At 34.8% G+C, this 27,440-nt stretch overlaps 1 protein-coding gene across 1 annotated transcript; it reads left to right on the plus strand.

Moving 5' to 3' along the window:
- Window positions 1-15,939: 15,939 nt before the first annotated feature.
- Window positions 15,940-16,902, plus strand: LOC138069444 (olfactory receptor 2W1-like). The gene has a single exon (XM_068960740.1). The coding sequence runs from the start codon at window positions 15,940-15,942 to the stop codon at window positions 16,900-16,902; it is 963 nt and encodes a 320-aa protein (XP_068816841.1).
- Window positions 16,903-27,440: the final 10,538 nt, after the last annotated feature.

Consider the following 27,440-nt stretch of genomic DNA (forward strand, 5'->3'; position numbering starts at 1 on the left):
GAAAAAAGTTAGCGTGGATAAGGCAATAAAATGCTTTCTCATTGCCTTTCACTTTTAGTGAGGCAAGGAATCCCTAGATCACAGAGGTCAATTAACATATTAATTCTTGTAGGCAGACATTTTGTGGATGCAAACAATATTATAATCATCCTACTTTTTATGCCTCTGATTATGACATTATTATCATTATCTTGAGTAAAAGGTCTTTGTAACTTAAGTCTATTACCTCTTTATCATGATGCAAAAGAGTGAGAAGACACCAATTAAGGGATTTTAAAGGTGACAACAAAGTTTTATTCATTTCTCATTCATTCATGAAAGATTTATTTCATGATTGTCTTAATCTCAATGAAAAGAAAATATGACAACTTTGAGATTAGATAGGCTTTTGACATAGATCTACAGAATCATGGAATTTACATAAATTTTGAGAAATGTAATATTTGTACATAATGGAATTTCATAAAAGGAATAATATTTTAGTTTTCATTTAGTATGATACAGTATTTAATATTTTATGGGAAAGGCAATGACATTTGAGTTAAATTTTGATATTTTCTATTATTTGATACCTATCTCTAAAGGATACTATTATTTAGTAATTATAATCTTTATTTAATAATTATAATCTAGATACATTTGAAAGGATACATTGCTGTACTCAAAGTAACATAATGTTTTCTCTTGTATCATTTCATAATTCTTAAAATGTGAAAAAGGAAGAGTCACTGGATAATTTTTACATTCTCAGTGAGGACAGTAATGACTTGCGAGCATGCATACTCAGTCACTTCACTCATGTCCAACTCTTTGCAGCCCTATAGACTAAAGCTGCCAGGTTCCTCAGTCCATGGGATTCTCCAGGCAAGAATAGTGGAGTGGGTTGCCATGCTCTCCTCCAGGGCATCCAGGGATCAAAGCTGGGTCTCCCAGATTGCAGGCAGATTCTCAAGTGCTGAGCTACTGGGGAAGCCCCCAATGACTCACATAAAATACACTCAATATTATCTAGAATAGTGTAGATATTCTTATTGTCCACATACCTTTTTACAGTTGACTTCAGAAACAGTTCACTAGCTCATAAAAAATTTCCACAGAGAAAATTTAAGTTCTGTGTTAAGTTTGCTCTAAACTTAGTACAGTTTATAGTTAGTAGCATTAAGAAATACATTCTTTGCTATCTTCAATTATCTAAGTATACCAAAAAATATAATAATAATAGACTCAGCAGAAAATTACATATTATGTTATGATTGTTTGCTTTCTTATTTAACTACTTTTATTTTCTTCTTAAATCTATTCTGCATTTGGGTTCCAAATTAAACCAAACTTTCAAATACTTAATCTCCCTTTTATTTCTCAATAATAAATGTGCATATAGTTGGAATTTACTTTAAATTACAATAAATCCTTTAGGTACATTGAGTTTCTATAAACTAACCAGAATTTTTATAATTTAGTAAGCCTGACCTCACATTTGTATACTAATATGTCACTTGAAAATGTAACTGATAAGTGTAATTAACATTAATAACAAGAAAATGTAATTAAATTTGAACAAGGGTTATTTTCTTAACCAAGTCTCACATCAATACTTACAAGAATTTACCACATATGCTCTAGTCATCTAACTTAAATGCTCTGCTAGCACAGTGTTAATATTCTTAAAGTAATATAAAAAGTTAATTGGAGGGAAAAAAATGTATGATACAAATATTAGACTAGGACTCAGAAGACTACATACACCTAATCTCAAAATTACCTTGAGAAAAAAATTAATGTTTCTAAGTCTTCGTTTTCTTAAATTTAAAATGGATATTATAATGAGCTCCCTATTTTCCTGTCACTTCTTTCACTGATTTACTAAATTTAGCTTCACTATCTTCATCTCAGCATAAAACAAACAGTAGTGGATATCCCTGGTGTGTAGGGGGTGGGGAGTTTTTCCAAAATAGAACAGTGCAGGCTGTCACTTGAAGCCAGAACTTCCTAAGGTAAACAAATGATGAATCTGACAGAATTGATTTTGTGCTTCCTGATCCCTGTATTACAAATTAAAATGGAGAATTAGGCATATAAGCAAGAATGATACCATCTTAACTGTTTGAGAAAACAACATTACATAATATAATTAGAGGATATCAACACCCAAACTACTTAAGTTTAAGTGTTAAACTGCTTAACACAGATGGTAAGTACAAAGACTCTCAGGAAAGTAATGGATAAGTCTGATTAGGAGGAAATGGAAATATATTTATGAAGTAGATGGCACTAGAATTAAACTCTAAAGATTCTGTAATATCTGAATATAGCAGAAAACATTCAAGTGAAAATGGTGTGATAAAGTATGGAGGCTAAAAACCAGAATGGATGGTTTTTAGAATGAAAGGTACAAGTAAATAGCCTTTAAGTAGATCAAAACTGTATTGGTAAACAGAAACCAGATTAAACAATCAATAAGAAAATATATATGAAATGCTTACTGTGTGAAAGGCACTATAAGAAAACACCTCATGTGTTTGAATATTATATGGTTAACATTTAGGAACCATTGTCTTTGCCTCAGCAAATAAATATAACAGATAAAGAAAATGTGTGGGGTGTGTGGTGTGTGTGTGTATGTGTATACACAATGGAATATTATTTAGCCATTAAAAAAGAAGCTTCTGTCACTTGAAAAAAAAATGGATGGAACTTAACGGCTAGGAGAAATAAATCAGGCAGAGAAAGATACTGTATGACTTCACTTACATGTAGAATCTAAAAAAACTGTACATATAGATACAGAAAACAGATTAGTGGTTGCCAAAGGCTGGGCACAGGGGGAAAAGGATGACAAGAGACTGGCAAAACAGGTAAAGGTGGTCAGAAAGTGCAAACATCCAGTTATAAGATAAGTTCTGGAGTATAATAGACAGCATAGTGACTATAGTTAACAATGCTATACAGTGTACTGTATATTTGAGAGTTGCCCAGAGAGTAAATCTTAAAAATTCCCATCACAAGAAAAAAAATTGTAGCTGTATCTGGTGATAAAAAGTTAACTAGCTTATTATGGTAATAGATAATATGGTAATAGGATTACCATAATAAGTTAGCTAACTTTTAGGTTGCAAAACTAATACAGTGTTTTATGTCAATTATATCTCAACAAAAATAAAAATAAATTAAATAATATCATTTTTAAAATAATATATTAATATTTCTAAAAAAATACTCCACTAACATCATTCACTAATCAAGTACCTCTACCGGAAATGAGTCCAGAAAAGAAAATCATTAAATCAATGATCTTTCAACACCATTGAATCCAAACACCCATGTGGAACTTAGTTTATGTAATTTGTTATTATATAAATACACAAAATGATGGACTGCCATAAATTTTCAAGCATGCCTAGTGTTTTGATTTTGAAAAAAAGGCAAATATGTCTGCATAGTAGATATATTAACTAGAAATACATATCACATTGATCAAGCATCAGAATATTTAGACCTAAAAAAAAGAATATTTAAACATATTAAATTTCAATTAAATTACTTTAAGTATGAAACATATACCTGTCAGACATTATGATGGATTGGAAATATAAATTTTAAGAAAAATTCCTTCTGTACTATTTCCAGTTAACAAAAGACTTACGTATGCGAAAAAAAAAAAACTGCACTAACATGCACAAAATTTCCCTTTTCTCTACATCCTCACCAACACTTGTATTTCTTGCCTTCCAAATGCTGGCCATTCTAACAAGGTGTAAGGTGATATGCCATTATGGTTTTGATTTGCATTTCAGTTTTGTCTCAAGCATATGTTATAGGTTAGATGAAGCTTAATAAATTAATAAAAGTAATCTCTTTAATAAGATAATGATTATCAAATGTAAAAAAAATTCAAAATTGCAATAATATATCATATATGCAATAGAGAGAAACTGTAGACATTGTGAGCAGAATTCTTTCTTACAGAGTGGCTTATAAGATTTTCCCAGTTTCCTGGATGTTAAAGAGAAAAACTACAGACTCAAAATGGCAATCCTTGTGCTAAAGCCCATGATATAAAACCTAGATTTAATACCTAACCTAACTGCAGCTACAACCTTCACCACAAATGTAATCTTAATTAACCAGTATGGAACTTCGTGGTCAGCAAGAATGAAGTAATCTGTCACATGGTCCTTCTTCATTCTCCCAGAGGAAGAAGAGGCAATCTGCATGATAAAACCCTTGCCATTTTCTTCCTCCAAAAAAACACTTTCTGGCCTAAAATAATCCTTAATTTTCTTTCCTAATAGCTGCCTTACCACATCTTTCTTCCTCTAAAAACCTTCCTGGTACTTCCTTGGTGGTCCCGTGATTGAGAATTCACCTCACAGTGGAGGGGACCTGGGTGCATTCCCTGGTCAGGAAACTAAGATCCCCCATGTCACAAAGCAACTAAGCCCGCTGACTGCAGCTACAAAGCCCACATGCCCCAACTAGAGTCTGTACTGCAAAGAAAGATCACGCATGACACAACAAAGATCCTACATGCTGCAACTAACATGCAATGCAGCCAATAAACAAATACTTGAAAAGAAAAAAACTTCTTTTTTGTTCAATCCCTTGTAATGCCTTTCTGATTAGATGAGATGCTGCTCAGTTCCCAAATCATCTAATAAAGTCAATTAGAACTTAAAATTAGTCAGTTAAATTTTGTTTTTTAACACCTAAGTAGATACCTAAGGAATCATTTCATGAATTGTCATTAAAACAATTGGAAATAGAGGACATATGGATGTTTTATCAAATATATTGAGCTATCAAGTTCTGGGGCAAAATAAAGGAGCTCCTATCCTAATCTCTTCAGGCACATATTAACAAATCTCTGGAAGAGTGGACCAGACTAATGGCAAAGTAGACCATCTTAACAGAATGTTTGCATATGACACCAAAAGCACAAGTAACAAAACCAAAATTCAACAAGTGGAACTATATCAAACTAAAAAGCAAAAGAGAAAATTTACAAAATAAAAAGGCAACCTACAGAATGGGAGAAATTTTGCAAATCATATATCTGAGAGGTGCTGCTGCTAAGTCACTTCAGTCATGTCCGACTCTGTGTGACCCCATAGACAGCAGCCCACCAGGCTCCGCCACCCCTGGGATTCTCCAAGCAAGAATACTGGAGTGGGTTGCCATTTCCTTCTCCAATGCATGAAAGTGAAAAGTGAAAGTGAAGTCACTCAGTCGTGTCCGATCCTCAGTGACCCCACGTACTGCAGCCTTCCAGGCTCCTCCATCCATGGGACCCTCCAGGCAGGAGTACTGGAGTAGGGTGCCATTGCCCTCTCCGAATCTGAGAGGTGGCTAATATCCAAAGTATACATGGTAATGCAAAATGATACAGCCACTATGGAGAACAGTATGGAGATTCCTTAAAAAAAGAACTAGGAATAAATCTACCATATGACCCAACAATCCCACTACTGGGTATATACCCTGAGGAAACCATAACTGAAAAAGACACATGCACTCCAGTGTTGATTGCAGCACTATTTACAATAGCTAGAACATGGAAGCAACCTAGATGTCCATCAACAAATGAATAGATAAAGAAGTTGTGGTACATATACACAATGGAATATTATTCAGCCATAAAAAGGAACGCATTTGACTCAGTTCTAATAAGGTGGATGAACCTAGAGCCTATTATCCAGAGTGAAGTAAGTCAGAAAGAGGAAGACAAATATCATGTATTAATGCAAATATATGGAATCTAGAAAGATGGTACTGATGAACCTATTTGCAGGGCAGCAATGGAGACACAGACTTAGAGAAAAGACTTGTGGGCACAGGGGAGGAAGGAGATGGTGTGACAAATTGAGAGTGTAGCATTGAAACATATTTATTAACATATGTAAAATTAGATAACCAGTGGAAATTTACACTGTGATGCAGGGAGTTCAAATCTGGTGCTCTGTGATAATCTAGATGGGTGGGAGGGGTGCGAGGTGGGAATAAGGGTTCAAGAGGGAGGGGACATACATAAACCTATGGTTGATTCATGTCAATATATGGCAGAAACCAACACAATATTGTAAAGCAATCATCCTTCAATTAAAAATAATTAATTTGTTTAAAAAAATGCACACAACTCAATAGCAAAAAAAAAAATTTAATTTCAAAATGGACAAAAGAACTGAATAGAAAATTTTTCAAACAAGACACACAAATGGCAAACATGTAAATGAGGAAGTGCTCAATGTTAGTAACCATCAGGAAAATGCAAATAAACACCATAATGACATAGCACCTTACACCTATTAGAATGACCAGTATCTGGAAGGCAAGAAATACAAGTGTTGTGCACCACAACTAGAGAGTCTATGCACTGGAAAGAAAGACCAGATAAAGCTAAATAAATAAAGTTCAGAAAAACAAAAGATTGTGTCTCAATTACTCCTACACATTACAATTTAAATATTTTCACACTCATCCAATGCATAGAAGTTACTCAAGAAGTCTCTGGATTTCTTTCAGAGGGAATTGCTCTATGTGCTGCTGTACAATGGATGTGTCCATAGAAATAGTGGAGTTCAGGAAATTGCTTTGTTTTAATTTTGGTTGACCCCTATCTCAAGGAGTCCACATTACATTCTAAGTACATAGCAATCTTGAAAGATCTCAGACAAGTAAATGAAAATATTTTATTTAGATTTTTTTGTAAAATCAACACACAGAAATCCCTTGCATTCCTATACACTAATAATGAGAAAACAGAAAGAGAAATTAAGGAAACAATTCCATTCACCATTGCAACAAAAAGAATAATACTTAGGAATATATCTACCTAAAGAAACTAAAGACCTATATGTAGAAAACTATAAAACATGGGTGAAAGAAATCAAAGAGGACACTAATAGATGGAGAAATATACCATGTTCATGGGTCAGAAGAATCAATATAGTGAAAATGAGTATACTACCCAAAACAATCTATAGATTCAATGCAATCCCTATCAAGCTACCAACGGTATTTTTGACAGAACTAGAACAAATAATTTCACAATTGGTATGGAAATACAAAATACCTAGAACAGCCAAAGTAATCTTGAGAAAGAAGAATAGAACTGGAGGAATCAACCTACCTGACTTCAGGCTCTACTACAAAGCTACAGTCATCAAGACAGTATGGTGCTGGCACAAAGACAGAAATATAGATCAATGGAACAAAATAGAAAGCCCAGAGATAAACCCACACACCTATGGACACCTTATCTTTGACAAAGGAGGCAAGAATATACAATGGACTAAAGACAACCTCTTTAACAAGTGGTGCTGGGAAAACTGTTCAACCACTTGTAAAAGAATGAAACTAGAACACTTTCTAACACCATACACACACACACAAAAAAAAAACCTCAAAATGGATTAAAGATCTAAATGTAAGGCCAGAAACTATAAAACTCTTAGAGGAGAACATAGGCAAAAAACTCTCTGACATAAATCACAGCAGGATCTTCTATGACCCACCTCCCAGAATATTGGAAATAAAAGCAAAAATAAACAAATGGGACCTAATTAAACTTAAAAGCTTCTGCACAACAAAGGAAACTATAAGCAAGGTGAAAAGACAGCCTTCAGAATGGGAGAAACTAATAGCAAATGAAGCAACTGACAAATAACTAATCTCAAAAATATACAAGCAACTCCTGCAGCTCAATTCCAGAAAAATAAATGACAAAACCAAAAAATGGGCCAAAGAACTAAATAGACATTTCTCCAAAGAAGACATACAGATGGCTAACAAACACATAAAAAGATGCTCAACATCACTCATTATCAGAGAAATGCAAATCAAAACCACAGTGAGGTACCATCTCATGCCAGTCAGAATGGCTGCTATCAAAAAGTCTACAAGCAATAAATGCTGGAGAGGGTGTGGAGAAAAGGGAACCCTCTTACACTCTTGGTGGGAATGCAAACTAGTACAGCCACTATGGAGAACAGTGTGGACATTCCTTCAAAAACTGGAAATAGAACTGCCTTATGACCCAGCAATCCCACTGCTGGGCATACACACCGAGGAAACCAGAATTGAAAGAGACACATGTACCCCAATGTTCATTGCAGCACTGTCTATAATAGCCAGGACATGGAAGCAACCTAGATGTCCATCAGCAGATGAATGGATAAGAAAGCTGTGGTATATATACACAATGGAATATTACTCAGCCATTAAAAAGAATACATTTGAATCAGTTCTAATGAGGTGGATGAAACTGGAACCTATTATACAGAGTGAAGTAAGCCAGAAAGAAAAACACCAATACAGTATACTAATGCATATATATGGAATTTAGAAAGATGGTAAACGATAACACTGTATGCAAGACAGCAAAAGAGACATAGATGCATAGAACAGTCTTTTGGATTCTGTGAGAGAGGCAGAGGGTGGATGATTTGGGAGAATGTCATGGAAACATGTATAATATCATATAAGAAATAAATTGCCAGTCCAGGTTCGATACAGGATGCTTGGGGCTGGTGCACTAGGATGACCTAGAGGGATGGTACTGGGAGGGAGGTGGGAGGGGTGTTCAGGATGGGGAACACGTGTACACCTGTGGCAGATTCATGTTGATGTGTGGCAGAACCAATACAATACTGTAAAGTAATTAGCCTCCAATTAAAATAAATAAATTTAAATTTCAAAAAAAAGAACAATTTTGGCTGTCATATAGAGAATGGATTTAGCAGGGATAAAGATAAGAGGCAATTGAGTAACCCAGAGGGGAAAGTAAGACAGGTGCTCAGTGTAAGTAACAGTAGAAATGGGGAGAACAGGCAAAGTTTGAAATAGTTCAGACTTTCAAGGTGAGGGCAGGGAAGTAATTAAGGATGACAGGTTTCTGGACCTGTAGATGTTTGTACCATTTACTATGATTAGGAAGACTGAGGTATTATCAGATTTGGTGCAGCGGGATCAAGTGTTCTATTTTAGCCATTCACGCGGTACATGTGCTCAGTGGTGTCCAGCTCTTCGTGACACTATGAACCGCAGCTGGCTAGCAGCCAACCAGGCTCCTCTGACCACAAGATTTGCCTGGCAGAATATTGGAGTTGGTTGCTATTACCTCCTCCAAGGAAGCCCATTTTAGCCATATGTTAGGTTCATCTTCTTATTAGACATTCAAATTTGAACAAAATTAGGTGGTGGACATTACTAGTTTCATGCTCAACAGAGAAGACTGGAAATATAAATTTGAAACCCATCAACATGTAGATGGCATTTAAAGCCCTGAAACTATATTATCCAGAGAAGCAGTAGAAATAGAGAATAACATAGCCTCTGGTGAGAGCATAAGAGTCTCAGATTTTGTATTTCTAAAATTTCCACATACCCCAGTTATTCTAAAATGCAGCCAAAGGGGGAAGCTAATAATTTCATTCTAAATGGTTCCTATTAGTAAAGGGCTAAAGAAAGCAAGGAAAAACATGGGTAAATAGAAAGTAATCAGAAAAATATCTCGATTTAGTCTAGGGGTTCAAAAAGACACTATATTGTATACCTAACACAAAAACACTTGCTTCACAATCTGAATCTACCCATTCCTGGAAAATCAATGAGAAAATTTTCAAACACTTAAGAATCCAGATGATTTCTCTGTAATTTCTCCAGAGTAGCAAACCCATAGGATATAATCATAGAATAAGGAGCAAGCAACCCAGTGCTCTGTGACAATCTGGAAAGGTAGGAAGGGGTCTGGCATGTAAGGGAGGTTCAAGAGGAAGGGGACATATGTATACTTATGGTTGATTCATGTTGGTGTATGGCAGAAGCCAATACAACATTGAAGCGATTATCCTCCAAGTAAAAATAAATTTAAAAAAAAAAAAGAATAAAGAGCAGGAGACTAGGAAAGTTACTGTGCAAGAATGGAATTAAGTATATATGACATATATATGACAATTCATATATATTTTTGTTTTCAAACAAAAAAATGAGTATTTTTCATGTTTGGGCTCCAATTATAAAGTTAAATTATAACTTTAAAGAACTTTTTTTAAAGAAAAAAGAGAACTATAGACAATAAAAAGAGAGACATGAAAACACGTGTTTAAAATTGAGATCTTTAGTCAAAGTGAATATTTTCAACCATCCATATACTTAGAATTTTGATAGACAAAAAATCCCAATTAATTGATTTTGTTTCTTAGTTCAGTTCAGTTCAGTCTCTCAGTCAAATCTGAATCTTTGTGACCCATGAATTGCAGCACGCCAGGCCTCCCTGTCCATCACCAACTCCCAGAGTTCACCCAAACTCATGTCCATCGAGTCAGTGATGCCATCCAGCCATCTCATCCTCTGTCGTCCCCTTCTCCTCCTTCCCCCAACCCCTCCCAGCATCAGAATTTCTTATTATCCTTATTTAAAACAATATATAATATATATATATATATATAAAATACATAGGCAGTATGTATTTAATTCTAAAGGAACTGGTTGAAACAGGGAATGTGCTTACCAGACGTTTTATCAAGTATCTGTATTAGCTCTCCAAAAATTGATTAAAATGAACATTGTTATACCATACAGACTCCCTAAATTGATTGAAATAGTAATAGCTTATTTATTTGAATGTTTACTGTGTGTCAACCAATACAAATGGTTAATTCATTTAACCATGGTTCCAAATAGGAAAAAGAGTATGTCAAGGCTGTATATTGTCACCCTGCTTATTTAACTTCTATGCAGAGCACATCATGAGAAATGCTAGGCTGGATGAAGCACAAGCTGAAATCAAGATTGCCGGAACAAATATCAATAACCTCAGATATGCAGATGACACCACCCTTATGGCAGAAAGTGAAGAGGAACTAAAAAGCCTCTTGATGAAAGTGAAAGAGGAGAGTAAAAAAGTTGGCTTAATAAAGCTCAACATTCAGAAAACTAAGATCATGGAATCTGCTCCCAACACTTCATGGGAAATAGATGGGGAAACAGTGGAAACAGTGGCTGCCTTTATTTTTTTAGGCTCCAAAATCACTGCAGATGGTGACTGCAGCCAAGAAACTAAAAGACGCTTGCTCCTTGGAAGGAAAGTTATGACCAACCAAGAAGGCATATTCAAAAGCAGAGACATTACTTTGTTAACAAAGGTCTGTCTAGTCAAGGTTATGGTTTTTCCAGTAGTCATGTATGGATGTGAGAGTTGGACCATAAAGAAAGCTGAGGGCTGAAGAATTGATGCTTTTGAACTGTGGTGTTGGAGAAGACTCTTGAGTCCCTTGGACTGCAAGGAGATCCAACCAGTCCATCTTAAAGGAGATCAGCCCTGAGTGTTCATTGGCAGGACTGATGTTAAAGCTGAAACTCCAATACTTTGGCCATCTGATATGAAATGCTGACTCATTTGAAAAGACTCTGATGCTGGGAAGATTGAAGGCAGGAGGAGAAGGGGATGACAGAGGATTAAATGGTTGGAGGGCATCACTGACTCAATAGACATGAGTTTCGGTAGACTCCAGGAGTTGGTGATGGACAGGGAAGTCTGGCATGCTGCAGTCCATGGGGTCACAAAGAGTCAGACACAACTGAGCGACTGAATTGAACTGAATTCATTTAAACTCATACTAACCCTCTAAGTATGTATTGTTACTATCCTCCTATTATAGATAAGAACTCTGAGGCACCAAAATGTTAAGTAATTTTCCCAGGTTTACACAGCTAATAACTGGAATCCCTGGAATTTCAGTCCAAAATATCTGGCTCCATCTACTTCACACTATACTATGTCTTAAATATAGAATATAGTGATTACTATCACACAGAAATGGATAGTTAAAATTGTTTTATTGCTCAGTGATGAGAAGTCATCACAATTAAACAGGTATCATGAGGCAGTCAATTTGTGTTCATGTATTTTATTAAAGTAATTATTGATAGTATGTACTTCTAATTAAAAAGAGCTCTTATAACTTATGATCGATCATAAACCAAGTTATAAAAACTTCATTCTATAACCTAGGACTTAAATAGTGACCTCTGAGACATTGAATTGTCATGAACACAAAGTGTCTGAATTACCTACCATGGCCATTAAGTCAAAGGCACATTAGGACTGTTTAATAAAAATATAAATCTTATGATTTTCAACTTATTGTTTTAGAGCTTTGGAAATAGCATTCTCTTCCTCAGATAACTGTTTTGACTTTGATATCAGAGGCAATTATTAGAGACACTTTATTTAAATGATATCTGCTGAGAAAAAAATTATTTCAAAAATCCATGATTTTACAGAGTTACATGCTAAAATTTGAGTATTGAAAACCCATATTACTTAAAGGCAATTTTTATTTGAAATACATTCTCTACCTAGAGAAAAAATTCTAAAAATACTATTTCTCATTTCCCTGTACTAATAGCTTTCCTTTATGCTAAGTAACTTTTACATCTATTAAATTTCTTCAGGTGACATATCAGGATATTGACTAATTCTCCAACTATCTCTTTTACAAGATTTATCTGTGGCACTTAACTAAAGTCAATCAGATATGGTCTGAATGGTTTAGCAAACTTTTCTGAATGATCTGGGTTTTCTAGAAACACTAGGAAATTTTGTTCAAATTGTTCAGAATAGTGAATTAATAGTTGCTTTTTAATGTTTCTCTAGGGCAAAGACCTATCTGCAGGTTGATTTAAAGTCAGAACAAGCAGTAAGAATTTCTGACAAGTTTCATCCTTTCACCTGAAGTCACATGTTCAAGAGGGAGGAGTTCCGTTGAGAATCTATACCTTAGTATATATCAGGAAAAGCAGAATTCACAGTGGCACTGCAGAGAAAACATGAGCAAGCTGCAGCCCTGCAAAGCAAATGTCCACAGGATCTATTGTCCAAAGTGTGGGCTCCACATTGGTCAAGAAGCAGAACATAAGGGGAACTCTCTCTGGATCACAGTAATGTTAATCTTTAATATCTCTTGGAAAATAGTGTGCCTGAGTTGGTAAAACAACTTGTGGGAAGTAAAAGAAAGAGAACTTACACCTACAAAGACTGATTCCTCTGATTTTCTTTCAGGATGTTTAGAATAAATATTATAAATCTCTATATAGAAATTCTCCTTTTTATCTTTATTATGAAGGAAATATTGCTTTATTCTCTACCATGGTAAAGAGGAAGACATGAAGTTATGTCTCAATTTGTGATTTCAGACATTTTCATCCAGCAGAAATAAAAGAGGAAAATGTAGGTTAAATTAAAAATTTAATAGGCAGAAGGATTTTTTTTTTACCTTCCTGAATTAATCTTTGGAGGCTACAGTGATATTGCAACAAGTTAAGAAATTAACTTGTGGCATTGATTTAATTTTTTTTAATTTTTAGATTTTGTTTTCTTATAATTTTAACTGAAGCTCTGTTTTATTCAGAATTTAGGTATAATTACACACACAGACCTGTCTGTCAAAATAAGTTATTCATCCTCGTGTTTAGACATTATATTGCTCTAATGGTGTGTGACAGCTTGCAATACACTTCAGAGTTATTTTTTTCTCTCTAAGAAGGTAGGTCAATGATAGAACCCAGGCTCAAATCATGACTCTTGGAAAGCTATTTCTGAGAAAATTACCAAATGACTCTCTCAAAACAGCTATCTTAACCAGTATACTCAATTACTCTTCTAAATGTGTCCACTTTTGAATCACGGCCACAGTTTGAACTAATTTCTTTCTAATATTCAAGAAATATATTTGAAGTGTATAGCAAACAAAGAAAGCACAACTTTTTCTACTATATCTATACAGAGAGAGAGAGGCAAATCAGTGTGATATTTAACCTATTTTTCAGTCATGTATTTTCTTTTAGTCATTTTTAATGGAAGAGTTCTGGATGTTACTTGTTGAGAAGTGATCTTTTTATACCCAGTGGTAGGGAAAAATGTAGGTGGACTATTGATAATCTGTTTGACTGTTAAAAGTTTTGACAGCTCTGATATGCTCATGCATGTCTAAAGGAAATCTATCTGTATCACACTACTAAATTATGATGAGTTTACTACTCCTTTGAATAGAAACTAATATTTTCAATTATCTTTCACCAAACTAAATAAATGTTATTTGCAACTATATAGATTAAATGAAAATCTTTTCCATTCATCTGCCACCTTCTATCATCCTATTTAGACAATCATAAAATAGAAGCCTAAGAATTTATCACTTATTAAAAAATAAAAAGTGCTTACTAACAAAGTGATTGAATCTGCCTGCCAATGCAGGAGACTTGAGTTCAATCCCTGAGTCAGGAATATTCCCTGGAGTAGAAAATAGCAACCCACTCCAGTATGCTTGCCTGGCAAATTCCATGGACAGAGGAGTCTGGCAGGCTCACTAAGAGTAGGACACGACTGGGCAACTAACACTTTCACTTCACTTTCACTTTCATGAGGTGAAATCACTTTCAATGATTTTTCATCATTATTCATAGTGTGAAATTTTTTATTCAAAAATTATGTATACACAAGGGGATATATATATATATATAAACATATACATACTTAGGTGAACTGCATTAGGTATTATAGACCACTGCTTAGATGGGGGGAGTTGTTAAACATTTACTCACATGGTGCATGATTATAATTTCTTATTAGAATAACTGTAGTAACTAATGGTTAATGAGACACCCTACATTCCAAGCATTGTTCTAAAAACTTTACACTCATTCAATCTTCACCCCAACTCCAAATGATTTTTGTCCCCATTTTTACAGATGAGAAAACTGAGCCCAGAAGTGTGATGTAACTTGTCTGAGATTGCACAGCTAAATAATTTGCAGAAATATAAACAAACTCTCTCCGCCTGTGCTGTCACTCCACACTACACTGGCCCTCTGTAAATCTCTCTAAACATGATATCAACCAAAAAGAGATTATGAGTTCAAGCAATCTCTCTTTAAGCAATGAAAATTCAAGAGGTAGTTAAAAGAATGAGCAGAACTTGCAGAATAAATAGGAGTCCAGAAAAGGAGAAGGGTTCCCAGGGCTTCAGATAGGAATGAATCTGACTTGTCAAAGTGAGAGAAGGCTAGTAGTCAATATGTGTAAAGTGATCTGTGAAATAAGAATGAGGCCTTGTGCAGGTTCATCTAGGCCATCTTAAGGAATTAGAATATTTCCTAAATGTAATGGAAAATGACTGGCTAGGTTTGGGCACATGGATAATGTGATTTTATTTAATCTTGTAAAAATGTAAAGGCATAAAACTAGAAGTAAGGAATAAAGATTATTGCCAGAATCTAGAATAGAGATGACAATGATTTGGACTAGGGCACTGATCATGTAAGTTTTTAGAGTGAGGGGACAATTAAAATATATTTTTGCATTAAAACTTACAAGTTTTGGTGATGTTAGGTATTGGGGATGAGAGAGATAAATGTGCCAAGGATAAAAGCCAGATCTCCTGCATATTAAACTGGAAGACCAAAGGTATTATTCACTAGGATATGCAAAAAAAGGAATACTCTTCCTCGTTCTAACATTAGCCAAATAATTATATCATATAGGTGAATCCACTGACCAAGTAAAATAGCATGTTCACTGTACATAGTCAATGAAAATTATAAATAATCATAGAAGAAAATCTATTCCAAACTTTCAAATTTACACCTATGAAAATTCAGACCCTTAGTAAAACTCCCTAAGTTTAATATAATAATATATTAAACTCATCACCATAAAAGAATCTACAACAAATATCAGATTACTTGGCTGTAATATTTACTAGTAACATAAATTTGCTACCTTTGTTTAGTTCTATATTTCTTTAAATTATTCAGACAGTCTTTGTTGACAAGTTTCTCCTCTTCCTTTCCTTTCTCCTTTTCTTCCTCCTCCTCCCATTCATCCTCATCTTCCTTCACCTTCCCCACCTTCTCTTCTCTTGGATTTGACACTGAAGGATTATGGACCAGAGAAATTACACTTCTCTACATGGCTTCATTCTGCTTGGCTTCTCTGACCATCCCAAACTGGAGATGGTCCTGTCAGGAGTTGTCACTGTCTTCTACTTAATTACCTTGGTCGGTAACACAGCCATCATTCTTGCATCTCTCCTGGATTCCCATCTCCACACACCAATGTACTTTTTCCTCCAGAATTTATCTCTCCTAGATCTATGTTTCACAACCAGCATCGTACCCCAGATGCTGGTTAACTTGTGGGGACATGATAAGACCATCAGCTATGTGGGCTGTGTCATTCAGCTCTATGTTTACATGTGGTTTGGCTCCATCGAGTGCCTTCTCCTAGCTGTTATGTCCTATGATCGTTTTACAGCTATCTGTAAGCCTTTGCATTATTTGGTCATCATGAACCCACATTTATGCCTCAAGATGGTTATCACAGTCTGGAGTATTAGTCTGGCCAATTCTCTGGTATTATGTACACTCACCCTGAATTTGCCTAGATGTGGAAACAACCTTCTGGATCATTTCTTGTGTGAGTTGCCAGCTATGGTCAAGATAGCCTGCATAGACACCACAGCAGTTGAAATGTCTGTTTTTGCTTTAGGCATTGTCATTGTCCTTACACCACTCATCCTCATTCTTATATCCTATGGCTACATTGCCAAAGCTGTGCTGAGAATGAAGTCAAAAGCAGGCCAGAGAAAAGCAGTTAATACCTGTGGGTCTCATCTCACCGTAGTGTCCATCTTCTACGGAACTATTATCTACATGTACCTGCAACCAGGTAACAATGCCTCCAAGGACCGGGGTAAGTTCCTCACCCTCTTTTACACTATCATCACTCCAAGTCTCAACCCTCTCATTTATACCTTAAGGAATAAGTACATGAAAGATGCACTGAAGAAGCTGATAAGAGTTGACCACAAATCTACAAAATCAAGGAGAAACTGGAAGTCATAGAAAAAAATTAGCATGGATAAGGCAATAAAATATTTTCTAGTTGTCTTTCATTTTTAGTGAGGCAAGTAATCCCTAGATCACAAAGGTCAATTAATATAATAATTTTTGTATACAAACCTTTTTGGATACAAACAATATTACAACCATCCTACTTAGCTCTTTCATGCCTCTATATGCATGCTCAGTCACATCGACTTTCTACAATCCCACAGACTGCACTCTGGCAGGCTCCTGTGTCCATGGAATTCTCCAGGCAGGAACACTGAAGTGGGTTGCCATTTCCTACTCCAGGGGATCTTCCCAACCCAAGGATTTCGAAGCCTGGCAGGCAGATTTTTTACCACTGAGCCATCTGAGAAGCCTGTTATGCCTCTAATCTTTGGCATATCTCCAGGAAAAACAAGTCGTAGAAATTTTTATTTTTGCTTGTAATGTAACACAGAGAGAATGTAAACATAAACTTGAATGCATTTAATTTATTGGGGTCACAAAGAGTTGGACATGACTGAGCGACAACTGAACTGAACTGAAGCCCCATCAAAAACTGTTCTGGTTATCTAGTTATGTATTTTCAATGCTAATGCTTAGATCTATAGAAATACAGACCTGAATGAATAGCTTCATATATGTTATGAGTTGTATATAAAATAATAATATGCTAATGGTTTTCTGCACTAAATCTCTATGATACCATTCAAACATATATACTTCTTTTGTGCAGACAATGCAATCTACAAGGTAGTAATTTGTCATAAGCACCACTTGAAACAATTCACTTTTTTTCAATGAAATTTGATCATTAACAGCATGAGTAAAAGATCTCTGTTTTTTAAGTCTGTTACATCTTTATAATGTTACGAGGAAGTGAGAAGACACCAAAAAACGATTTTAAAGATGACAACACAGTCATATTCATTTCTTATTTATTTATAAAACATTTTGTTCATGATTATCCATCTCAATGGAAAGAAGAGTATGGCTAGTTTGAGATTAGTTAGGCTTTTGGGGAGATCTGTGGACAGTAGAATTTACGTGATTTTTTTAGAAATATAGATTTGTAAATTTGTATGTAGTGGAGTTTCATATGATGAATAAATATCTTCATTTATTTTGATATAACTTTTTAGTTTTATATATATTATGAAACTTATTATGAAACTATTGTGATACTTTTGAATTAAACTTTGATATATTCTATGCAATACCTTTCTCTCCTGCTGCTGCTGCTAAGTCGCTTCAGTCGTGTCCGACCCTGTGCAATCCCATAGACAGCAGCCCACCAGGCTCCCTCGTCCCTGGGATTCTCCAGGCAAGAACACTGGAGTGGGTTTCTCTAACAGACTCCATAATTTAAAATTGTAATCAACCCAAATATATAGTATTTCCTCCTCTATCAGTTCATAATTCTTGAACTGTAGAAAAGAGTCACTAGATAATTTTACTTTCCCGGGCAGAACAATGTGATGACTCACATAAAATATATTTAACATGATATAGGATATTGTCAGTGTTCTTATTGTCCATCTACTACATGTTTTAGAGTTACCTTCAAAAACAGTTCACCAGCCTATAAAAAAGTTCACCAGTACATAAAATGTAAATTATGTGATCCTGATTTACATAGTCTGGCCACCCCACCCATTACATTTAACAAGAGGAAAAAAAGTAAACCAAAATGGCAGGCAGAAACATAGGGGAAAATAAACAAGAGAGATACAGAGCAAGCAGAAAACAAAAAATAAAACAGCAGTACTGAATCCTTATTTATCAGTAATCACCCTAAATATAAATGGCTTGAATTTACCAATCAAAAGATGCAGAGCATCTGGAAACATTACAAAATAGGATCTAACTATATGATGCCTCCAGGAGATTCACCTCAACCCTACAGACAAATATAGACTCGAAGTGAAGGGATGAAGGATGATACTGTAAGCAAATGGCAGCCAAAAGAAAACAGTGTAGCCATACTTATGACATCAGATAAAATAGACTTCAAGCAAAAAAAAAAAAAAAAAGAGACAGAGATCAACATTATAGAATGATAAAGGGGACGATTTACAAGAAGACATGATAGTTACTTATATATATGAACCTAACATAGCAACACCAAAATATATAAAGCAATTATTAACAGATTTAAAGAGAGAAATTGATAGGACCACAATAATAGTAGGGAACATTAACATCCCACTTACAGCCACGGGTAGATCATCCAGACGAAAGAAAATAGGGAAAGGGCAGCCTTAAATGAAATATTAGACCTGTTGATTCAATAGATTTATACAGAACATTTAATCCAAATTCAGAATAATACACATTCTTTTCAGGTGTACATGTAAAATGCTTAAGAATAGACCATATGCTGTGACACAAGTCTCAATAAATAAGAAGACTGAAATCATATCCAGCATCTTTTGTGATCATAATGGTATGAAACTGGAAACAACTACAAGAAGAAAGCTGAAAATATCACACAAATATGTGGAGACTGAAAAACATGCTACTGAACAACTACTTGGTCAATAAAGAAATCAAAGAAGAAAGCAAAAAATATCTGAAGACACACAAAAATGAAAATATTACAGATCAAAATCACTGGGATACAGAAAAAGTAGTTTTGAGAGGGAAGTTTATGGCAATATAGGCCTACCTCAAGAAATAATAAAAATCTCAAATAAAAAAGATCATCTCTTCAATAAATGGTGTTGGGCACTCAGCCATAAAAAAGAATGAAATGATGCCATTTGCAACAACATGGATAAACCTAGAGATTACCATACTAAGTAAAGTCAGACAGAAAAAGACAAACTCCATAAAATAGGACTTATATGTGGAAGCTAAAACAAGATACAGATGAACTTATTTACAAAACAGAAACAGACTCACAGACAAAGAAAACAAACTTTGGCTACCAGAGAGGAAAGGGAATGGGAGAGGGATAAACTACAAGTTTGGAATTACCAGAAAAAAACTAGTATATATAACTAGTATATATATAAAACTAGTATATATATAAAACAGATAAACAACAAGGTCCTACTGTATAGCACAGGGACCTATTTTCCATATCCTGTAATAAAACATAATGGAAAAGAATATGTATGTGTGTGTATATATATATATATTCTGAATTGCATTGCTATATACCAGAAACTAACACAACATTGTTTTTTTGTTTTTTTTTTTATATTTTTTACTTTACAATACTGTATTGGTTTTGCCATACATTGACATGAATCCGCCACAGGTGTACATGAGTTCCCAATCCTGAACCCCCCTCCCACCTCCCTCCCCATATCATCTCCCTGGGTCATCCCAGTGCACCAGCCCCAAGAATCCTGTATCCTGCATCGAACCCAGACTGGCGATTCGTTTCTTACATGATAGTATTCATGTTTCAATGCCATTCTGCCAAATCATCCCACCCTCTCCCTCTCACACAAAGTCCAAAAGTCTGTTCTATACATCTGTGTCTCTTTTGCTGTCTTGCATACAGGGTCATCATTACCATCTTTCTAAATTCCATATATATGTGTTAGTATACTGCATTGGTGTTTTTCTTCCTGCCTTACTTCACTCTGTATAATTGGCTCCAGTTTCATCCACCTCATTAGAACTGATTCAAATGTATTCTTTTTAATGGCTAAGTAATACTCCATTGTGTATATGTACCATGGCTTTCTTATCCATTCATCTGCAGATGGATATCTAGGTTGCTTCCATGTCCTGGCTATTATAAACAGTGCTGCGATGAACATTGGGGTACATGTGTCTCTTTCAGTTCTGGTTTCCTCAGTGTGTATGCCCAGCAGTGGGATTGCTGGGTCATAAGGCAGTTCTATTTCCAGTTTTTGAAGGAATGTCCACACTGTTCTCCATAGTGGCTGTACTAGTTTGCATTCCCACCAACAGTGTAAGAGGGTTCCCTTTTCTCCACACCTTCTCCAGCATTTATTGCTTGTAGACTTTTGGATCGCAGCCATTCTGACTGGTGTGAAATGATACCTCATTGTGGTCTTGATTTGCATTTCTCTGATAATGAGTGATGTTGAGCATCTTTTCATGTTTGTTAGCCATCCGTATGTCTTCTTTGGAGAAATGTCTATTTAGTTCTTTGGCCCATTTTTTGGTTGTGTCATTTATTTTTCTGGAATTGAGCTGCAGGAGTTGCTTGTATATTTTTGAGATTAGTTGTTTGTCAGTTGCTTCATTTGCTATTATTTTCTCCCATTCCAAATGCTGTCTTTTCACCTTGCTTATAGTTTCCTTTGTTGTGTAGAAGCTTTTAATTTTAATTAGATCCCATTTGTTTATTTTTGCTTTTATTTCCAGTATTCTGGGAGGTGGATCATAGAGGATCCTGCTGTGATTTATGTTGGAGAGTGTTTTGCCTATGTCTTCCTCTAGGAGTTTTATAGTTTCTGGTCTTACGTTTAGATCTTTAATCCATTTTGAGTTTATTTTTGTGTATGGCTAACACAACATTGTAAATCAACTATACTTCAATAAATAAATGAATAAATTTTTTTAACTTAAAAAATAAATGTTGTTGGGAAACCTGCACATCAACATGCAAAGAAACTAGACCACTATCTTACACCATACAAGAAATCAACTCAAAATGACTTAAAGAGTCAACATAACACCAGAAACCATAACACTACTAGAAGAAAGCATAGGCAGTATGTTCTGTAACATTGGTCTTAGCAATATTTTTCTGGATATGTGACCTCAGGCAAGGAAAACAAAAGCAAAAGTAAAGATGGGACTACATCAAACCAAAACGATTCTGCACAGCAAAAGAAATCAACTAAAGTAAAAGACAACCTGGCAAATGGAAGATGTTTGCAAATCCTATATATATTTGCAAAATATATAAAGAACTCATACAACTTAACAACAGCAACAACAATAAAACCCGATTAAAAAATTGTCAGAGTACCAGTGCAAGTTTGATCTATGAAGCAGGGCACTCAAAGCTGGTGCTCTGGGACAAGACAGAGGGATGGGGTGGGAGGGAGACGGGAGGGGGGTTCAGGATGGAGGGACACATGTGTACTCATGGCTGATCCATGTCAATGTTTGGCAAAAACCACCACAATATTGTAAAGTAATTAGCCTCCAATTAAAATAAATTTAAAAAATTTTTAAAGGTCAGAGTATCTGAATAGACATTTTTCCAAAGAAGACAAACATATGGCCAATAGGTACAAGAAAAGATGTTTAACTAGTCACTAGTTATCAGAAAGATGCAAATAAAAACCACAAAGAGATATCATCTCATAGCCATTAGTGTGCATATTATCGAAAAGGCCTTAAGTAACAAGTATTGAAGAGGATGTGGAGAAAAGGAAACCCTCATATATTGTTGGTGAGAATATATATTGGTACAGCCACTATGGAAAACAGAATGGAGATTCCTTTTAAAACTAAGAATAGAAATACCATATGTTTCAGTTATTCAACTTCTGAATATTTATCTGAGAATATTAAAATAGTAATTTGAGAAGATATATGTAACCCTCTGTTCATCACAGCATTATTTACAATAGTCAAGATACACAAACAAGGGATGAATGGATAAAGAAAATGTATAAATATATGACTGAATACTACTTAGCCATAAAAAAGATGAAATCTTGCCACTTACAACAATATGAATGAACCTTAAAGGTGTAATGCTAAGTAAAATAAGTCAAATGTTGAAAAACTTATACTGTAAGATTTCACATGTATGTAGAATAAAAAAATGAATAAATAAATAAAAATAAATGAAGAAACCAAACCAAACAAAAATAGACACATAGATCCAGAGAATAGAGTGGTGGTTACCAGAAGGGAAAGGTAAAATGGGTAAAGGAGTATCAACTGATGAATAGAAACTACACTTTTGTAGTGTATATAAAAGTCAAAATGTAATATTGTACACATGAAACTTATATAATGTTATAAACCAATGTAACCTCAAAAAATAAAAATTTTTAAATAAAACAAAAAATCAGTTAACTTAATATGATAATATTGTGGGTTTTTCTTAACATACCACAAGACAGCCATATGATGATAATTTTTAAAACTAGATGATGGATCCATGGGGTTATAGTATTATTCACTCTATTTTTGTACATCTTAGAAAGTATCTGTAATAAAAGGTTTTTAAATGTCTTAAAAATCTTTTTTGAATATATTAACAAGCTCTTCAACAGTTGGAAATTTCTTCTTGAAGCTGTATTTCCATTGTTCTTCTCATCCAGAATTTTACAGTAGTGTATTATATTTGTTCCTTTGCAAGTCTTTTGACTATTATTCTTCTCAGCAACAAAATACATAAATTAATTGAAATTATTTTTTAAATTTCCTGTGATCATAAATCTTTCAGTGTTCAAATTTTTCTTCTAGATTAACTTTTCAGCATTCATTTAAATGCTTGTTTTTATTTTTAATGAAGGACAAGTAAAGATGAGATAAACAGACTATGCCAAGCATTCGCAGAACATATCCTAGGAAATTCCTGAATGCCTCACCTTGACCTGCATCATAATGATGTTTAATTACTTTTGTGGGTCACCAATCCCCAGGGCTTTAAAAATATCTAGAAATCAAATTACCAACTTTCTTAGATATCATACCCATGAACTATCCTTTATCCATCACACTTCTCTTTTTGTAAGGTTAACAAATACCTAAAATATGCCCAATAAAAACATAATTGCTAAACTCAATTATTCTCAGGGTGGAAAGATAGAACACAATATAATAGCTTTTATTCCATAGTCCCTTTTCCTAAGATCATCTCCATATTTTTCTCTGATTGGATCTAATTAACCACCCAGCCAGTTTATAATGGTTGGTTCAGACAAGGAAATCCTTAGATTTAATCAGACCATTAAATCCATAGTGCTTTAATGTTCCAAACAAAAGCAACCCTACTAACTAAACTAACCATTGCAACTTGAGGAGTGGTGGACTAAGAAATCCAGAGTGGGAAACAGATATTAAGGTTCTTCACACAGCAGATGAGTGATCAATACTTTCAACATCTCTCTTTTTTTTTTTTTTTTGGATATATAAATTTAGTGGTTTTATTGCATTGTAAGAAAATTATATTATGAAAGATACAAAAAAATCAATAGCTGTTATTATTTGTTTATTTTACAATCGGTACGCCCTCTTTTGCCATTATGGCTTTAAATTTTCATTCTGCCCAACAGGTTTCAAAGAATAGTTTATTACACGCTTTAATAAAACAGTTAAAATATTTACAAATTCAAAATAGATGTTTCATAACTGAAAAAAAGTTCACCTGAGAATTCATTATAACATTGCCATTTTTTAATTTTTTTTCTCCAAGTTGTTAATGTGGCTGAGTGTCCACATGCAACCTGTATCGTCTACTGTGTCAAATATATTTGATTCCTTATTTTAAATTAGTTAAGCATTAAGCTATAGTAAATTAAAAGATGTACAGATGTAGTACTTAGATTTATATACGTTTGTTCTGCATATAGCAATTTAACAAATTATTTGCTACAGCTGCAGGATTCAAATAATGAGAAACGCTTTAAGGTATGGTTATTTTACTGAGTTAGACCTAACAGCTTTAACATCTCTCTTTTTTTAAGACTGTAATCTAAACATACATTTTTCAAATTCAGAGATTCACAAACATACAGGGAAGATGAAATGTCATCTTGACTATGATTGGTTTCATTTAAAATCATTCTTGGAATTCCCCGCAGGCCAGTGGTTAAGAGTCTGCACTTTCATTGCTGTAGGTGTGGGTTCGATCCCTAGCTGGGGAACTAAGATCCCACAAGCTGTCCAATGTAGCCAAATAAATAAATAAATTTCTTAAATAACTGAGTGAAGTGAAAGTCATTCAGTCATGTCCAACTCTTTGTGACCCCATGGATTATATAGTCCATGGAATTCTCCAGGCCAGAATACAGGAGTGGGTAGCCTTTGCCTCCTCCAGGGGATCTTCCCAGCCCAGGGATCAAACTGGGGTCTCCTGCATTGCAGGCGGATTCTTTACTAACTGAGCTTTCCCTCATTTGTTAAGCAAAAAACATATCATAAATAGGTTAAATTTGAAGATGCTGTGATACTCAATACTTGAATAGTGATGGATTCTACAGAGTAACAGCAACTGCAAGTCAAATACATATATACACACTTTGTCCAATATCAAGCCCAATTAAAAACAAAAGATGTTCTTATTTATCTTTGCAGTATATGCAGAGATTTGCCTATCTTTCAATGAATATTTTCTATATTTTGTAATTAATTTATTTTAATTGGAGGCTAATTACTTTACAATATTGTGGTGGTTTTTGCCATACATTCACATGAATCAGCCATGGGTGTACATGTGTTCCTATACATCCTGAACTCTCCTCCCATCTCCCTCCCCATCCCATCCCTCAGGGTCATCCCAGTGCACTGGTCCTGCGCGCCCTGTCTCATGCATCAAACCTGGACTGATGATCTGTTTCACATATGATAATATACATGTTTCAATGCTATTCTCTCAAATCATCCCACCCTCGCCTTCTACCACAGAGTCCAAAAGACTGTTCTTTATCTCTGTGTCTCTTTCGCTGTCTCACATATAGGGTCATCATTACCATCTTTCTAAAGTCCATATATATGTGTTAATATGCTGTATTGGTGGTTTTCTTTCTGACTTACTTCACTCTGTATAATAGGTTCCAGTTTCATCCACCTCATTAGAACTGATTCAAACGCATTCCTTTAATGGTTGAGTAATATTCCACTGTGTATATGTACCACAGCTTTCTTATCCATTCCTCTGCCCATGGACTTCTGGGTTGCTTCTGTATCCTAGCTATTGTAAACAGTGCTGCAATGAACATTGGGGTACACATGTCGTTTTCAATTCTAGTTTCCTCGATGTATATGCCCAGGAGTGGGATTGCTGGGTCATAAGGCAGTTCTATTTCCAGTTTTTTAAGGAATCTCCACAGTGTTCTCTATAGTGGCTGTACTAGTTTGCATTCCCACCAACAGTGTAAGAGTGTTCCCTTTTCTCCACACTCTCTTCAGCATTTATTGTCTGTAGACTTTTTGATAGCAGCCATTCTGACTGGCATGAGATGGTACCTCACTGTGGTTTTGATTTGCATTTGTCTGATACTGAGTGATGTTGAGCATCTTTTCACATGCTTGTTAGCCATCTGTATATAATTATTTTAATATGAGAAAGTATGCAATTACAGTCTTCAACAAATATTAAGTGAGTCCCTACTTTTTATCACTACTAAAATAGATACTGGAGATACATCAGAGAATAAAAATCTCTTGACAGATTTTACAGAAATATCATTAGATGAATCAATAAACAATTTTCCTAACTTGGAAGAAATATTTTAATTTCATGCTACAGAGTATGTTATCAATATGCTAAGTGCTTATCTACAATTAAATGTATAGATCAATGGTTGAAAAATCAGGAAATTATAATCTGAGAATCTCCTGTACTTATGTTTAAGAGACAAAGGTGTCTCTAAGAAGGTAAAACCATTTTATCAACAAATTCATTTTCTCTTAGCAAGATTTATTCTGATGTCATTTTTAAAAGATGATATATAATGGAATCATCTATAGGATTTTTTTTAAGCCACACAGCTATGATGCTGCTGCAGCTAAGTTGCTTTAGTCGTGTCCGACTCTGTGCGACCCCAGAGACAGCAGCCCACCAGGCCTTCCCGTCCCTGGGATTCTCCAGGCAAGAACACTGGAGTGGGTTGCCATTTCCTTCTCCAATGCATTAAAGTGAAAAGTGAAAGTGAAGTTGTTCAGTCCTGTCTGACTCTTTGCCACCCCATGGACTGCAGGCTACCAGGCTCCTCTATCCATGGGATTTTCCAGGCAAGAGTACTGGAGTGAGGTGTCATTGCCTTCTCCGACACAGCTATGCCACCTCCCAAAGAAATGGAATTATATTTGCCTAAAGATTAGTGCTCAGACAAGATTGAAAACAAGTGCCCTATAAAATTAGAAAATCTAGAATAGGATGCTCAGAAATTTGGGTTAGTCCAGCATTTCATGTACTCTTTATGGAGGAGCCTGGAAGGCTGCAATCCATGGGGTCGCTGAGGGTCAAACATGACTGAGCGACTTCACTTTCACTTTATATTTTTGTGGGTTAACATTTTGTAGTGTAGTGCCAAAACTGCAGGTGCAAAGAAAGAAATAGATATAGTGACTTTGATGAAAGCAAAGATGTTGAAAGTAACGTCTTTACTTTATTTTTTTTTTTTATTTTTAGAATTTTTTTTTCTTTCTTTTTTTTTTTTTTATTAAATTTTAAAATCTTTAATTCTTACATGTGTTCCCAAACATAAAGTAAAAAAGATATTTTAAGTGTAGGACATGAAATGCCCACTGAAAGTCTGCAATAAAAAAACTCACTAGCAAATAATCCTATGTCCAAGTAAATTGTCTTTTATATATGAAAGAAACAGAACTTTTCTGATATGAAATAGCTCAGATAGTAGCTCATGTAATATCTC

The sequence above is a fragment of the Capricornis sumatraensis genome, chromosome 22 (assembly GCF_032405125.1).
Source record: "Capricornis sumatraensis isolate serow.1 chromosome 22, serow.2, whole genome shotgun sequence".
NCBI lineage: Eukaryota > Metazoa > Chordata > Mammalia > Artiodactyla > Bovidae > Capricornis > Capricornis sumatraensis.

Excerpts from the sequence above, each read along its gene's own strand:
- LOC138069444 (XM_068960740.1), top strand. The coding sequence starts at position 15,940 with ATGGACCAGAGAAATTACACTTCTCTACATGGCTTCATTCTGCTTGGC.